The 17,103-nt window shown below is 40.6% G+C and overlaps 1 protein-coding gene across 11 annotated transcripts in view; it reads left to right on the top strand.

Moving 5' to 3' along the window:
* The window catches only part of FGFR2 (fibroblast growth factor receptor 2), a 79,888-nt gene extending 68,266 nt beyond the window's left edge, over nt 1-11,622 (top strand). For all 11 annotated transcript variants that reach the window (XM_068198234.1, XM_068198231.1, XM_068198239.1 and 8 more), the window contains 6 exons: nt 457-647; nt 3,491-3,613; nt 4,849-4,919; nt 6,678-6,815; nt 7,580-7,685; nt 11,331-11,622. In XM_068198234.1, coding sequence (XP_068054335.1) covers nt 457-647; nt 3,491-3,613; nt 4,849-4,919; nt 6,678-6,815; nt 7,580-7,685; nt 11,331-11,495 — 794 coding nt within the window. In that variant the 3' untranslated portion in view covers nt 11,496-11,622. The remainder of the gene's footprint in view (nt 1-456; nt 648-3,490; nt 3,614-4,848; nt 4,920-6,677; nt 6,816-7,579; nt 7,686-11,330) is intronic.
* The last annotated feature ends 5,481 nt before the right edge of the window (nt 11,623-17,103 follow it).

Below are 17,103 nucleotides of genomic sequence, written 5' to 3'. Positions count from 1 at the left end.
TTTAGGAGAACTTGCACCCCACAAATTTGAAATGAGTACTTTCACTCCTGGAAAGGCTAATTACTCTGCATGAAGTGATGCAGAATGGCATAACACTCTGGAAATTAAAAAAAAATTTTGAGAAGCACTTTCCCTTTGTTGGAGATCTCAGGCTATTTTTTGATTGAAAATATTTGTTTTTCAGTACATGGCGAGGTCTGAAAGGGTCAGGCACTGGGGCAGGGTTTAGGTACTTTAGGGCACTAATTGTGGCTCTGCCACTCCTGCTGTGGAGCTTTGGGCAATCACTTCCCCATATCCAAACCTTTTATTCTTATTTTTTAAAGCGGTGCTTGCCATTTTCCCATTTCATTGATTCGGTTCATTTATTAGAGCGCACTAGAAGCTTTTTTTACATAAAAACCATTTTACCCTGGTACCTGACCCTGCTTTTGCCATGGTTCTTTCCATCCCAAGGTCCTTTGTATGTGATAGTGGAATATGCTTCCAAGGGGAACCTGCGGGAGTACCTGCGAGCGCGCCGCCCGCCCGGCATGGAGTACTCTTTCGACATCAACAGGGTGCCCGAGGAGCAGATGACATTCAAGGATCTGGTGTCCTGCACCTACCAGCTGGCACGAGGCATGGAGTACCTGGCTTCCCAAAAAGTAGGTGGAACTCAGCAAATACAGCGCTTTTTTCTCAGTTTGATTTTGTCCTTGTTTGTGTTCAGGAGTTTCAGTTCTCTCAGCTGGGAGAAGGAGCTGCCTCAAGCAGGTTGTGTAATCCACAGCCCTGCAGATCAGTGGGAAAATTCACGCACTTAAAGGTTTTTCATCTTTGTTTAGCAGTATTGCTGAAATGAGGCCCGGAGTGGATCATTTAAAGTAAATACTGTGCTCATATCTGCAGTTTGCATCCAGAAGCACAGGTGGTCACTTGATTACACAAGTCACACCACTCCACCCATGAGGCAGCAAGCTCTGTTTGCCTTCTGTTTCCAGTCAAACCAACCAGATCCTTTCACATCATGGTGTAAAAGAAATGACTTCAGTGGCTGAAAGGACTTACAGAATAACAACAGGCAGGGTTGAGAAGACCCAAGACAGCAGGGCAAAAATAGTGGGCAAAAGAGGCAAAAATAAGTGGAGTGTATTAGTCACCTGAATTATGCACTTTACAGTAAACTGTCGTTTTCCGGAGAGTGAGCTGGTTGAAAGAATTTATTTATCCTGTCATGTCCTCAGACACTTGTTTCTAAAACCCATCTTCAAACATTTCTTTTTAACCAGCATTTTGATTAAATCATAGTTATAAAACCTTAAATTGCCCTGTATAACTAACTCTGTAAACATACTGTGGCTTAGTGGACGAGCAATCCTGGATACCCTGGGTGATGTTTGGACACAAAGGCTAAACCAGAGCAGCAGATAGCAAGGATAAGTACTTCCTGCAGGGTGTGGAGTGGTTAGTGGGATTTATACCGATTTCCAGTCATGTCCACTCCCAAGTATGGAGCTGTTTTTAACTAAAGACCAGGGCTGAGTGTAAACTTCCATTCCTGTTGTGTGGAGTCATGATTTTGTTGTTGTTTTTTCTGCACTTGTAGAGGCTGGGGAAGAGAGGGAGTCCAGGTTTAATTTTGCTTTTATTCTTTTTGTTTTGAAACAGTAAATCTTAGCGCGGCAGGGTGACGTACGTCACAGCAAGGTACAACTCTTCTAATGGAGTAAAGCGGGGGTATTGATTAGGTGACACACCTCAGGATATCTCTTTCTGAAATTATTACAATTCCTGCCTGGCAGTGAGCCACGTCCCAAGAAAATAGAGCTGATGTGAAAGGAAAACATAAATCTTTTCATCGGCCGTCTTGAGAGCAAGTGTCCTCCTGAGGAGCTCTGAAGTGCTGCTGTAGGACACTCCCAAGAGCCACTGCAGCCTTTTTTGTTTGCAAAAGCACTTGACTGGTGCTGTGCTGAGCTGGACAGACTGAGAGGCGTTGCCCAAGGCAGAGGGAGAGCAGGGGCAGCACAGAGTAGAGCTGTGCATTCCTGTGCTCCAGGTATCCCACCACTTCTGTTTGTATTTCACCCGTTCTTCTCCCCTTAGGGATCCATTTACTGAGCTGGAATAATAAGAGAGCTGCTCTTCTCATGGTATTCCCATCATGCATGAGCTGTAAGAAGGGCAGTGTTCTTGTTATTTCAATCCAGTAAGGGGCTCACTGAGACTTCAGTAAAGAAAATGTTGAAGGTGATGTTTGTTCACCTACCCTTTGCCTCACAAGAAGTTTTTGCCTTACAAGCAGTCATACTTAGAAGCAGTTTCCCATTTGCAATGGTGGATGGATGATTTTAAAAGTAAGAAGCTTGGCCCGTGTTGTTTCTGCCACCACAGCATTGCTGATGCTGAGTTAGAGGACTGCTGGGATGCTGAAATCATGCACTGTTGGCTGGTCCTGTGCTCATGAAGGCATTGCTGGAGCAGGTTTTTCCTGGCAGTTCCCCATGGCTAACCCAGTGAGGAGCAGAAACTTCACTTTACCCATGTGGGATAAGAGATCTCAGCAGTTTGCTGGGGCAAGTTAAAGAGCAAGAAAAAATACTGGTTGTTATATAACTTTGTAGTGTGTCTATGCACATACTGAAATAAAACATAAAATGTCAAGAGTTATCTAAAATTGAGGAGGGAAAAAAATATATTTAGGTTGAAAATAAAAAAAATATCCTGCTGTGATTCAAAGCTGCAATGTTTCTTACCACACCCTCACTGCCACCTTGTATCAACCCTTATAAAGCTACTTGGACACAGGAATATTACCCAGAGCAGTCAGAGTCCCCTCAGTGTCAGGCTAACACTGACATGAAGGAAATATCTCAGGAGGTAATAGGTATAGTTTCAGTATCAAAACTGTCTTAAAAACAAACACTCAAACCCTGATTCTTTTTCTTTTCCTTTTCATAATTACATTTTTATAGTCCTGTGGTTGAAGTAATTATACACATTCCAAACATGCTGCTGACAATTATTTTAATATCTTCACTATTAAAAACAATTGCACTGATTCATACTGGCTGTCAGGTTTTATCTCTGGTGAGACAATATAATTTAAGAGAAGCCACACAATAAAAATGTTCATTAACAGTATTTCTGATGAAACTGCTATACCTGTACCTGGGCACACGTAAAGCAGAGTGGATGACGAAATACTTGGCACAACTTGGGTTACCACCCAGCATCCAGCCTTAGCAAAAATGTAAGATTTAAGCAGACCAGGACTTTCTAAGACATTTCTTAGGGCCATTGTTCGGCTTGGAAACACCAGCTGAGGGGATGGATTACAATAATTAAGAAAATGATATTTCACAGGCTTGTAGTGAATGTGTGGCTTTCCCAGCTGGTCATTTGGGTTAAAATAGATAAAGGAGAATTAGTTGTGGTGTTGAAGCACTTCCATTTTTGCTACAGTTTATTTCAGTGGGCTGTTTTTTTCTTCTTTTTTTGTTTCCAGTGCATCCATCGAGACTTGGCTGCAAGAAATGTTTTGGTAACGGAGAGCAATGTCATGAAAATAGCAGACTTTGGTTTAGCCAGAGACATCAACAATATAGATTATTATAAAAAGACTACTAATGTAAGTGGATGGTTTTCTAATCTTGGGAAACAAGCATTTCTTTCAGTGATTCATTTCAGGACTATGGTTGTAACCTTAATGGGCTTTCTTGTTCAGCGGACTCACTTTTCATCCCAGACAAAAAAGCAGGGATCAAGGACACGAGCATTTCTGTCTCCTCTTACAGGGATAGTTGGTTAAAAAGATAAGCAAAGAGGCTGAGTTTTGGAGGATTAGAAATGCTAAAGCACAAGAATTTTTTTTTTTTTTATTGTGTCCCTGACTCCAGTCAGTTGTAATAATTGGAAATATTCCTGCTGATCCCAGCTGGTTTAGCACCAGCCTAGGATCTTGAAATAAAAGCATTACCAGCAACAACCACAATAAAAATCCTGTTTACTTGTGGTGATGTCACATTCAGCCTTCTGCTTGTTAGGGACAGGTTGTGGTGGTGATCTCAAAGTGGGGCTAGAGATAGAGAAAACTTATTTGTACTCCCCATGCTGTCACTGTTTTGCTGCTTAGCCTGTTCCAAATCAAGAAGATAAAACATTTGGGATGTAGCATTGATACCTGGTTTGAGCTCCTTACACCACCTCAGGGGATCTCTTAAGGTCCTGCTGAGCTGCACTTGGGTTTTGATGGGAACTCTGCAGAACTCACTGAGTTCTACAGATTTCATTTCTATAAACATGACTTCTTATTAACAATCATGTTAAGTGGCTTATTTATGAAAATCACTAAGTGATTAGTGGCATTTTAATGGTAACATCTGCCTACTTCCAAAAGCCAGAACCACCAATTCCCAGTGCAATTCCCAGCTCTGTGTGTGCAAAGCAACAGGCACCTCTGACTGTGAGCTTTGGGTCACTGCAAAAGGGACAGGAAAACAAAATTCTTTGGTTTATTAACTAGTTAATTTTTGCAGGCAGGCCTGTTATTCAGAAGTTATTAATTGTGGGGTTTTTGTCTTTAAAGGGCCATAGCAGAATGATACTTTTGATTTTGATCTGCTTATCCTATCATTCTCCTAGCAAGCAGTTTGGGAAATTTTTGGGAACTCTCAATGCTTTTAATTTTATCTTATGCTTATATCCATTTTTGTAACAGTCTCTGTACTTTAACCCATCTTACTGCTCTCTCACTGAAAATGCTCAAGGTAAATTATGTGCTGGTTTGCTTTAATAGACAGGTGTTAGAGAAATCATCCTGTAAATTGCTGCCATTTTAATTTCTCTTCCCCTCCAAACTCACAGGGACGGCTTCCAGTAAAGTGGATGGCTCCAGAAGCTCTGTTTGACAGAGTTTACACACATCAAAGTGATGTGTAAGTGGCCTGATTTCAATGGGGTTTTGGGGGTGGGAAGGGAGGGTTGTTTTGCTTTGTGTTTGTTAAAATTTGGGGTATTTAATATGTGTTTTGCTGTTGTCCTTTACCTTTAAGACTTTTCATTCTGTTTCACATATTAATAGATGGAACAGGACTTGCCCTTAGAAAGTGAGGATTTTATGGTAGACTGCTAACCAGTGCTCTGTTACTAATCTGCCCAGCTTCAAAGCACATGAAAGGTGGAAAATGCTAACCTCCTTCTGTCCCTGCGGAAGTTTCCCCCCTTGAACTTATTTACGGATGTGCAGCTACAAAGAGTCTATCTAATTTGCTTGCCTTTTGACATACTCTGGACTTCCTTCAGGTTTAAAAAAATGAAAGGAGAGAGAGAGAAAAGAACAAGAAAAAAAAAAAAAAGAAAGTTCCTGAAAACTTCTTATAAAAATCTGTGCTATGATTCGGTGCAATAAACGTAGGCTGGCTATGCTGGAAAAGTTTTCTCTGATTTTCAGAAGTGCTGCCCAGCAGTACTTCACATGTAATAGGAAATCATTGGAGTCTGACACTTCAAAAATCTTTTAATGTGTGCACAGAGCCACTGGCTGATGCAACTGCTCAGGGTTTATTCTGCTTCCTATTACAGTTCTGTGTGCGTTGTTCTTGAAGTAGATGTGTATTTCTTATGCAATACAGATGAAGATCCTGTTTTTTATTTCTCCAAGAAAAGCTATTAACTGTAAAGGGCTGGATGTTTCCCAGCAGAGGTGCAAAAGGTTATGCAAGTCAGTGCAGGGTTAAAAAGGAAAAGGGCAGGATGGAGAAAATAAGAAGTATTTCCTCTTTCTTTAACCTGGGTGCAGTTTCCAAGCTGCTCTCCTTAAGAAAATCATTTACTGAGGCGTTTCCTGCAATCTCTACATCATTTACAAAGGAAACTATATACACAGGTTGAGGGTGGATCAAACTTGTGTTTTAAAATAACATCTTGGCAAAATATTTAAGTGAATGTGAAGTAAACCACTTCACTGGCTCGGGACTGAGAGTCAGCCTGAGCTCCTCAGCAGCCAGAGAGCATGAGGATTTCAGTGCTGGGACTTGGAGACTATTGGCCCCATGGTGGCTTTGAAGATGGCTAAAGATAATATTATTGTAAGTTTGTGCAAACAGTTGACTAAAATAAGGTACTGCAGAGCTGGGGGAGCTGCAGAGGAGCTGGGGAGCCAGTGCAGGCTCTGTGCTGGTGCTCACCTGGCAGAGCTGCCTGCCACAGACAGAGCCCCAGCTTGTCAGCCAGGCAGGATGAGGAGGGAAAACTGCCTTAAAAATGATTCTCCTTCATTTTCTAGCAGAAGTTAGCAACAAAAGAAAAGAAAAAAAAATAGAAAGGCAGGGTGATGCAAAATATTTTTGTTTTGAACAGTCTGCTTTTTCCAAAATATCCTGCCACATAATTGCACTCCAGCTGAGCTGTGAGTGCTCTGTAAGTCATTAGGCTGTGAAGATGCAGTGCTGGGCAGTAGCCCCCGGGTGCTCAGAGCACACCAGACTGAGGAAAAGATGGTGTTTGGGAACATGCTGGGGTCAGCCCCCATCCTAAATGCTGTCCATGCATCTGATGCGCTTCCCAGATCCCTGTCCTGTTCTGGGCAGGCAGACCTGGGCAGAGCCTGGTTTAAACATCTCCAGGAGGGATGGAATTCTCTGTTTCCAGCAGCCAGGCAGATCTACTAATGCAGTTTTCTCTTTGATTTGCAGTTGGTCATTTGGTGTGTTAATGTGGGAGATCTTCACCTTAGGAGGGTCTCCCTACCCAGGAATCCCAGTGGAGGAACTTTTTAAGCTGCTTAAAGAAGGGCACCGGATGGACAAACCTGCCAACTGCACCAACGAGCTGTAAGGACCCTGATTTGCTGTCCCAGGGCTGAAGGGCACAGCTGTACCGGGTTCATGTGTTTAGTGCTACCCCCAGAAGAATCAAACACTTTCAGAAGTGCTCGACTCTAAAATTTGGGATATTTGTGAGGGTATAGATGTGTAAGGAAAAGGTATGGGAAGGATTTCAGGAAATGTTTGGCAGAGGATGCTGCTTTGCACATCCTGCTGTGATCCTATTGCAGAAAGAAGAAATCATCTGCAAGCCAGTCTCTGTCAGTGTTTTTACACCCATATTTGTTTGATTTTAATCTTACTAACATGGAAATTCATAAATGTTGCACATACCACTAATCAAATGTGAGGTACATCAGGCTGCTTTTATACATAACAAAATATATCTCCTGGTGGTGTGGGGAGTGTGATTTCAGGTATTGCAATACAGACCTTAACTATATTTAAATTTTTTTGCATTTTAATTTCTTCACAAAGACTGCAGTCCCTGACATGCAAAAAATAGTGTAATTTAATACCTTTGAAGTTGCTGGGCCACAGAATTGGGCCCACAACAAGGTAATTTAGGCACTGAGCAAGGGAGAGACAGGAGTAGGAGGCCTCTCTGAGAGCAGGGAGTGTTGCCCAGGTTTGGGTGTTCAGTGGTCCATGAGCAGAGCTGTGTGTGCTCGCTGCTCCCCTTGTGAAGGGCAGCACTGACTGTGCATGAAAAGGTTTGTGAGGAGGACGTGTGATTTTAATTAAGCCAAGCAAATGTGCGTTTCTTCCAGCTATATGATGATGAGAGATTGCTGGCATGCTGTGCCTTCTCACAGACCCACTTTCAAACAGTTGGTGGAGGACTTGGATCGGATTCTCACTCTCACAACTAATGAGGTAGGTAAATTGTCTCCCCCCACAAGCTGCTGGTCGGGAAAAATGGTTCAGGGGACAGATGGAATTTATTCAATTATGAAATCCTGCTCAAGTTCACTTCTTATTCTGTTTGTCATTGTCCTCTGAGGTTGCACGCAGCTAAACCATGTATCCTGTGAAATCCTCCGACTCCTGCCATTATGCCTGGAATTATGTAACTAAAAAGAAACACATCTTTAAGGAGTTTTTGTTTATTTCTCACTGCATCTCTGGATGTTTTTAGTGTCGAGGGGTGACACGTGGCAGGTTGAGGGGCAGTGTTTGTGTTTCAGCAGGAATTGCACGGGAGGGAGGGATGAGGAGTTCGTGGTGGTTCTCATTTGCTGGCTCAGTTTGAATCCCAGCCATGCTATGTAGGTCAGAAGAGGAGAAATCGTCAATGGCAGATTTCAGATGTGTCTGAGAGTGAATTAGGTTCACTGCAATAGCTCTCTGCGGAGGGAGTGAGGACCCACGGGGGATGTGCAAGCAGCCATCCAATTATCCAAAGGTCCTGCCTAGCACTGCTTCAGGTTGGGGTATGTGAATGCAGGAAGGTTTTATTTGAAGAGCATTCTTTCAGAGGTCTGAGATATTATTAGTTTTAGCAAGGAACACACTGATTAGGGTATTCACACAGGAATCAGTCCTCTTTTCACTGAACCATGTGCACCTTTGAGGAAAATCACAAGTGATGGAAATGTTGATACTTGAAATTTCTTTTGAGAGACAATACTTGGTGTCCCAGAAATATTCTACAAACTCCTATTACTTCTGAGAAATGAAATGTTTAACGGGAGAAAAAAAGAACAAAGCAGTTACACAGGAAAGTTGCAACAACTGGATTTGACCATTTCAAAACAAGATTTTTTATTTGTTATTGCTTCTTTGTGGAAAAAAAAGATATTTGAATCACTCTATATGGCTTCTCAACATTATGTTCTAATTTTTTAGAATTATCAGAGAAATAAAAAATGGATTGTGAACCAGCTTTGGGAAAGCTTTTTCACAATGGAGATGACAGGAGAACTTGAGTAAAGAGGTGGTGTTTTATATGATCATCATTTGCCCAGTAGATCTGGTTGAAAAAGATTCTTTGGCTTCAGTAGCAGATGTAAATTTATCTGGGTTCTGTTTTTAAGGCTTACTCTAAAAAGTGTCACCTTCAGGGCTGTTTGAGAGATACAGAAGGAATATGCTCTCCCTATGGAGTCACGGATGTAGCTCTGCGTCCTGTTACCATTTTCACTTCATCCAGTACTCCCTGTATCTTTTCCTGCCTAATTCATATATGATTTCACAAGAGCAGTTGGAGGTGGGCTGGCTGCCACTGCGGAGTGCTGGGTGGCTTGGACTTGGATATGTGTTTGCAAATTCAAGAGGGAATTTCTGGGCTGCAATTCCAAGCCTGGGAAAAGATATTGCTTTCTTTTTTGCGTGTGTTTAATTGTCGAGCCTTCCCAACCCTGTACTGCTCACAGACCTGGAATGATCTCAAAGTTAACCTGAAAAGGCCTTTAGGGTTATGTAAATTACTTTAGACTAGAATCATAGGAAAAAAGTCTGGAAAAAGCTTAGGAACACATCCAGTCCATCTGATGGGCCTATGGCAGGGCCCACTATACGTTTGTCATTCCTGACAGATGTTTATGTAACTTGTCCTTACAGATCTCCACTGCTGTATTTCGGCATTGCCTCTTGACAGCCTGTTGCTTTGTTTTCCTAATCTCTAATCTTTCAACATCAGATATGGCTTTTGTCCTATTTACCCTGGACATAGAAAGCAAATCATTCCACTTGTCTTCGCAGCGCGTTTCATGTTCCTGCGCGCTTGTCGTCATCTCGGTGTCTCCTGAGAATTCCAATGTGTCCCGTTTTCCTCCACAGCTTTGGCGATCTCTGATTCTGTGCAATCTGCATGGTCTTCCTGAAGTGCAGGTCCTCACTTCTGCTTATCCTCTCCCCACTCTCCCTTTTCCCCCAGAATCACACTGTTGGCCCAGGCTCAGTCTGGTTTACCCAACAACTCATTTTGCTGGGGCAGCCAAAAATTTCTTCTGCTTTTGTGCAAGTAATGATTTCTGCTTAAATAGTAACGTCTCGCTCTTTTCCATGTTGAATCATCACTTGTTGGGTTTTTAATGTGTTTTCTTGCTGGGTTTTTTTTTCCCCAAAAGACTCTCATTCCCATGTTTCTGTGACCCACATGAGCAGAAGTCACCAGGAATCAGCCTCGTGGCTGTGGTGCTTTCTCAGCACCAGCAATCAAACTGGTGTTGGTTCTTGTGCCCCTTGGTGTGACTCTGGCTATTGGCACTGGATAAGGATCTTATCTTCAATACTGAGTTAACATCTGAGGTACATCAAGTCTTCTGATATGATGAGCCATGTCTGATAGCCCCTGGGAAAGCCCTGTTTCTTCAAAGACTGGGATCCTTTCTTCTTCTATCTATTGAGAAAATGTCTGATTATTTCTGCTCACGTAGGGCTGATTTGCTAATCCACAAATATGTATCAGGATTGCCCTCGTGGATTTTTCAAGAGCCTGGGCAGCCACATAGTCAGTAATCAATAGATCCAAACTCCCTTCTTTTGGTCTCTATTACATTTTCCAGCATTTTAAAACATACCACACCCTCCTTTTAAAATGGTGACCATTTTTTAACTCTAAGATGGTAATGACTGAATCTCTGACTTAAAAAAGGAATGTTAGCCAAAGGACTAAATTACTCCAAACCTTAGCACAGCAGCATAAAATACTGACTGAGGTGGAAGACTCGTCTCGTCAGTACAATCATAACTTGTGGTTTAGCAAATGAAGAGATTGCATTTAAATGAATGCAGCTGCCTTTAGAAGTTGAAAGAGAAGGAACATTTCAAGGGGAAAAATAACTTTATTCTCTTGCCAAAACTGTTGTTTCTAGCAAAAGAGTCTTAACCCAAAACTTGGACTCAGCAGATGATATTTCCTTTTTTAATGACTGCTTTGGTCATGGCTACTCTGGGATGCACAAGACACAAATATGCAGTGTCAAAAACCCAAATCGTGTTAATTTGATTTTGTTTTTCCTTCAGATTTTTTTTGCACGTATGCTGCTGCATGTTGAAACACAAATTTAATATCACAGAATATAAAACAGAGATTCAAAGTGACCAAAGGCATACAAAGTTGGAAGCGTCTTTCCCTCTCCAAATCACTACCATGTGCTAAAGAAAAATGGTTCTATTTAGGATGAAGTTTCATTTTTATCATTGCGAGTGAAAAGCCCTCTTTTGATGTGGTTGCCATGTTTATTCCCACTGACACAGCTAATGCTGGTGATGTTGGACTTCAGAAAATACCGTGTTATTGGCTTGTTTTTTCTTTCCCTAGTTGAGCTCCTTGTTTTATGAGGTATTTAGGCAACAAGGCAGTTTTGAAGGCAGCCAATTCACAGAAGCGAGCGTCACTTTCAAACTGCTCTATTCCAAAATCCGTGCAGTGGTGACATTTTATTGTCAGCTCTCTTCACTGGCTAAAAACGGGTTTTATTCCTCTTGCCACAGGAGTATCTGGACCTCAGTGGTGACATTTTATTGTCAGCTCTCTTCACTGGCTAAAAACGGGTTTTATTCCTCTTGCCACAGGAGTATCTGGACCTCAGTGGACCTCTGGAACAGTATTCACCCAGCTACCCCGACACGAGGAGCTCGTGTTCCTCGGGGGACGACTCCGTGTTCTCTCCCGACCCGATGCCTTACGAACCTTGTCTCCCCAAGTACCAGCACATGAATGGGAGTGTGAAAACATGAAAAGAGGAGCAAAGAGGCAAGAACATCAAGCTACCTACGGTATGCAAAGCAAAAGCTTTTCTCCAGGACCTTCATGTTTCTGCTTGTACATAGGAAATACAGAAAAAAAAAAGAGAGAGAAGAAAGAGGGAAAAAAACCCAAATTTGGAGGAAAGCGGTCAGAACCTACATAAAGATTCTCATCGCTTGCAGCTTTCAGATGTTCCCAAGAAAGAAGAATGTTTATGAGCTGTGTCTAGATACCCATTGCTATCAATTTTCTGGCTTCCTGTGAGCTGCAACAGACTTTGTTTGTACAATGGACCAGTTGGACTTGAGGCAAACTCTGGGTCTGCCTTTCTTGTTTATTTTGTAATATTTGGAGAAAATATATGTTGGCACACACTTACAGAGCACAAATGCAGTATATAGGTGCTGGATGTATGTAAATATATTCAAAAATATGTATAAATATATATTATATATATTTACAATGAATTATTTTTTGTATTGATTTAAAAAATGGATGTCCCAATCCACCTAGCAAATTAGTCTCTTTTTTAACAGCTATTTGCTAAATGCTGTTCTTACACAGAATTTCTTAATTTTCACCATCCAAAGGTGGAAAATACTTTGCTTTCAGGGAAAATGGTATATCATTAATTTATTAACTGATTGGTAATGTACAAAACAGTTAATCGTTTATAGGGTTGTTGTGTTTTTGTAATTTAAATGGCATTTCTATGCAGGCAGCACAGAGGACGAGTAGATATATTGCTCAGACTTTACTAGTTTTCAGATCTTTAAGAAAAGAAATATTTACAGTATATAACTAATTTGGGGGAATTAAACTTTTGATTTATTTGTGTTTAAAAACTGCAGTGTCAGAAGATTATTCTTATCAAAACCAAATCCTTTAACAAGAAAGTCTTTTTCTTATGAGGTCCAAAAAGCAGAGTCATTCCACTCCCAAAAAAAAAAAAAAAGAAAGAAAATAAAGGACATTTTGAAGAAGGTTCTTAAAGTAAGGAAAGACATGAGTTGGTCTATTAACACTATTAACACAGCAGAACAGACTGCTCTAAAAGGAGCTCTGCTTCTACCCTGAGTTGCACATGCATCAAATTATCTACAATTCTCTTGCCTCAGTTTCATAATAAGTTCCAGACCTTTTGGCCTGGATCTTTTGCCTTTATCCCTCTATTGTAACTTAAGTTAAAAAGAGAGAAGTTGTTTATAATGACAGCTTGCCATAGGAATATCAGCATCTTTTTAGGGGATTAATTCATGCTGACTCCAGTCTTTCCTTCTGAACCATTCCATAACAGTAGGTGTAGCACTGGCCTCTGCTAGAATATCACTGTTGTTTGCATCTTTTTTACAGAATCTTGTATTTTTACTTTCAGAACATCCACATTGATATGGCCATGGAATATGAATGCAAATTTCACTATTTTTTGTGGTGGTGTGTTTGTTTTGTTTTTGGTTTTTTTAAAATAATTTTTAATTGGGTAAAATAAGTATTAAAATCTGTTAACTTTTGTACTGACAATAAAATGTTTCTACAGATATTAATGTTAAAATTACAAAATAAATGTCATGCAGCTTATTTTTCCTAATCCTTTGTGTCATACAAAATGGCTTCCTGAACATCAATTGACGGAACACGTCCAGAAAAGCTTCCTTTAGACCTTATCATAGATCCTATATTACAAAGCAATCCTTTCAGAAATTATGCTTTTGCCTCTGTCTTGTTAAATGTCTACTCATGAATAGCATGGGTTATTTGAGCAAACACATGTACAGTCTTTGGTGGAAAATGGCTTGAAGTGTTCACAATGTAGACCCAAAGTATGTTCTCTTTTTATTTAGGCTGTATCCTTTAATTAGTGAGGTTTCTGATTCATTCAGGGGAGGCTGGAGGACCCTTTGCATGGGAGATTTTTAAAAAAAAATATAACAGATGGGAAGAGGGAAAGAGTTTGGCATCATGGCAAGAGTTTAAAAGTTTTCTGTTGTACTTTTTTCTCTTTTTTTTTAAACTTGGAAGCAGAAAGAAGACACCCCAAAACAGCCTGTGCTCGAGGTAGAACTTTATGGTCACATTGCTGCAGGTTAGCCTGGAGAGGGACGTTGGATGTGATCTTCACCACGTGCTCTGGAAGGGCTCCAGACACCAAACTGTTCTTTGGTTCCTTTCTGCCTCTTTCTACTCTGACTGCAAATCCCATGCAACCCAAAGAAACTTTCTAAAAAAGTTCCCGTTAAAAACTGGTGGTTTTCAGTTAAGAATTATCTGATTGGAAGATTCCCACTGACTTCACTGGAAACCATAATTCCCTTTCCCCACAACCCCTATTACAATCAGCAGCAACGGTGGCTACTGTGACAGAAACCACAATGTTTGTAATGACACATGTCTGGTTTTAAGATTTTTTTAAAGTCTCTCAGAAGATCTTGAATCTTGCTCTGCTTGTGTTAAAATGGATTTAAGTGCATCTCTACTACTTTAGTACCCTTTTAAAATAACAGGATGAAAACATGCAGGAATGTGGTGGAAAGGTGATGTTAACAAATGCAATTTGTTGCCCTGGTTTTGTTTTAAACAGGTGATTTGGGGTTTTATGTTCTTTTTTTAGCTCTCAGAGAGTTAGATTTGCACCTTGGAGGTATTCCACAGTTCCACAAATGTTATCCAAAGTCTGTTATGCTATTTTCCTAATTTTATACTGTAATCCCTGGATTAAGTTTTTATTCTTTCCTGCTATCTGAAGACTTTCTTCTCCACTGCCTGCTGACTGATTTCCTTCTGTGGAAACCCTGGCTCTAGGGCAGAGCACAGAAGCCTCTGTTTTGGGAGAAAAGCAGAATATCCTCTGCGTGTGGAGTTGCAAGAGGAAAGTAGGCACCAGAGAATAAAATCTGGCACCGAAATTTGTTAAAATCTGCCTTTGGATGGTTCATAAGTAGAAGGCTTGAGGATTTGGGATTGATACCTCATCTGAAAATAAAGTTGCCATTAATTGGAGCAGGGATGGAGAATGCATTTTGTCAGGAAGTGGATGTACATTGATGTGGATAATGAGAGGTGTGTTCTGTGTGTAATCTGTTCCCTTCAGCACCTCCTTTTTTTTTTTGTCTCTCCTTTAGGTATTGATTTGAATCAACTCTGTGCAATATGTGGGAAAATAATGTAGAAATGAGGTTTCTTACAGCTCAAATCCATAAACAAGTTCATATTCCCTGTTTTGGAGGGTTTCCACGTTTTTACTGTAATTTAGCAAGTAGCAGGGGTGATGTATGTCAGACAAGACTGCAATTTTTGGCTATAATATATCAAGTAGCACAGGCTGTATGCATCAGATAAGAATATAGCTTGTTCTTTTTTTTCTGTTGATGTTATACCATCCAATGTCTGGTTCATTTTGCCTTTACAAAAGTAAGAGTTCAGCTGTGTTATGAGTTTCAAATTTGTCTAAAGACAAGTAAATTGACTGTTGTATTTCTGGAAGCGAGATGAGCAAAGCTGAGTGCACAATGTAGCAATATTCATGTCTAGCCCTTGAGAGAAAAGCACCACAGAACCTGAGATTTAAAAAGCATAATTTTAATGAAAGGTTCAATGACCTCAAAGTGATAAATTAAACCAAGAGAAGGTTAATACCAGTGATAAGTTTTAGATATTTTTCTGTAGTCAAGGAAATTTTAAGTGTATGGCAGTTTAGGAAAAGCAAAATATTGTCAGAAGACAACAAGTCCTTGGAATTCTTAATATGTTTTAGTTTTATTTACATTTTTTTAAGTGGCCAAACATACTTAAGAAAAAAAAAAAAAGGGAAAAAAAAAAGAAGTAAATAGTTGCTATTAATAAAAAACTCCCCCAGCCATAGAAAGAAAAAAAGCCAACCAACACCTATTTTTGAAAGGTCATCTGTCCATTCCATAATCAGGAAGTTCTGTAGTTGCATAATTTGATCTAATAATTAGAAAAAATTCATTGATTTTTCCACAGTAAATGTAATAAGGTTGTTGGGATGAAGTATAAAGTACCTCCAACAGTTTGTTCTTGGAAAGACTGCCCATGAAAATGTCTATTCTTGAGCTTTCGTTGCCACGAACCCTGAATGTTACAAACAGCTTAAATGCAACAGATTCTGTGGAGCAAGTCTTTTTTATTCTCTTTTATTCAATTTACCTGTTAACCTTTTCTGTAAAGCTCTAGAGGAGAGAGAAGATGGAGACAGTGTTGAGAGAACATGGGGAAGAGGTACCAGTTGCTTCAGGGTATTTCTGTCTGAATTTTAGAAGCAATTTCTTCACTTTGGGACCACTTGGACACTGGGATAAACTGCCTGGAGAAGCAGTGGAATCTTCCTGGCCATAGATATTCAAGAACTTGGCTTGCCAGGGCCGTGGATAACCTCATCTAAGGCCCTGCCTTAGATGAGATCTAAGCCAAGATGATCTCCAGGGTCCTTTCCAGCTGAAACTGTGTGATTTTGCAAATCTGTGCTGTTGGCCAAAGGTAACCCAGATCTGCAGCAGAGTTCTGGAAAGCTGTGCTGGCACATGTGGAGGTTGTCAGTGGGATGTATTGTTCAGTAAATTCAATTTAGTGATGCATTTAACAAGAGAGGTCCCCCTCTATTAAGGACGTTAAATGTCAGGTCCTGGCTTGTTTGTGATTATCACAGCTGGCCAAAACCTTTGAGATTGGATTCCTGTGCAGTGGAAAGCAGTGTTTTGTCAGAAGCTTTCTAGAGTGAGTGCCCTGCAGAAGACGGAGTATTTTGACTTTATCAGAATGATAAAGAGTCAGAAGGAAATGAAGCCATTTTGTGTTGCAGCTATGTAATAGTAGACAATGGCATATAAAGTCAAATTAAGAAATGGAGTATTTAGATTTTGTCAAACTGGAACAGACTAATTCTAAGTGACATCCAGGTACCACGAATAATTTTGCTTTTCAAATGTTTTATTTCTAGTTCAGGCTGAAGATAAGGTTTCCTTGAAGAATACACTTTGAAGGATCAAAGATGTCCATATTGCTCAGATTGTCAACCAGTATTTTGACAATTTTTTTCCTGATTCTCCAGCATTTGTCCCCTGGAACCAGAGGCTGTGAGTGAGGCCAGGGGCCAGGATGGTTTTTGGGATGGTTTGTTATGGACCTGGTCCCATTTCCCTTGCCCAGCCCTGGGTGCTGGGACCAGGTTGTTTTCCTTGAAAGACTGAATTACTGGGAAAGTTTTTCCAAAGTCTTCATTTCCAGGGAGGACGAATAATTCTCTGTGGCAGGGGAGCAGCACATCTTTTCTGCTGGGGCATCTCTGAATTGTCTGAGAGAGTGGAGAAAGAGGCCAGCAAACAGGAGCCATGGTGTCCCTGCTGTCTGGGGAAATCCATGGCCCATTACACTGGAACCAATGGGAAATACAATTCATGGAAAAATCAATACTCCCCCAAAACTGTTTTAAAGACGTCTGAGAGAAGGTAGCCAAGGTGCAATATTTTGTCTAGATGTGTTTCCCTGGCACAACTATAATTTATTTTAGTGTTTCTCAGCAGCATGCAGGACTTTCTATTCCAAAAGTTTGTTGGCACAGAGATTGCCAAATTGCCTGCTGAA

Source organism: Anomalospiza imberbis, chromosome 8 (assembly GCF_031753505.1).
Source record: "Anomalospiza imberbis isolate Cuckoo-Finch-1a 21T00152 chromosome 8, ASM3175350v1, whole genome shotgun sequence".
NCBI classification, from domain to species: Eukaryota; Metazoa; Chordata; class Aves; order Passeriformes; family Viduidae; genus Anomalospiza; species Anomalospiza imberbis.
The sequence above is the reverse complement of the archived record's forward strand: the minus strand, read 5'-3'. Positions and strand labels throughout refer to the sequence as shown.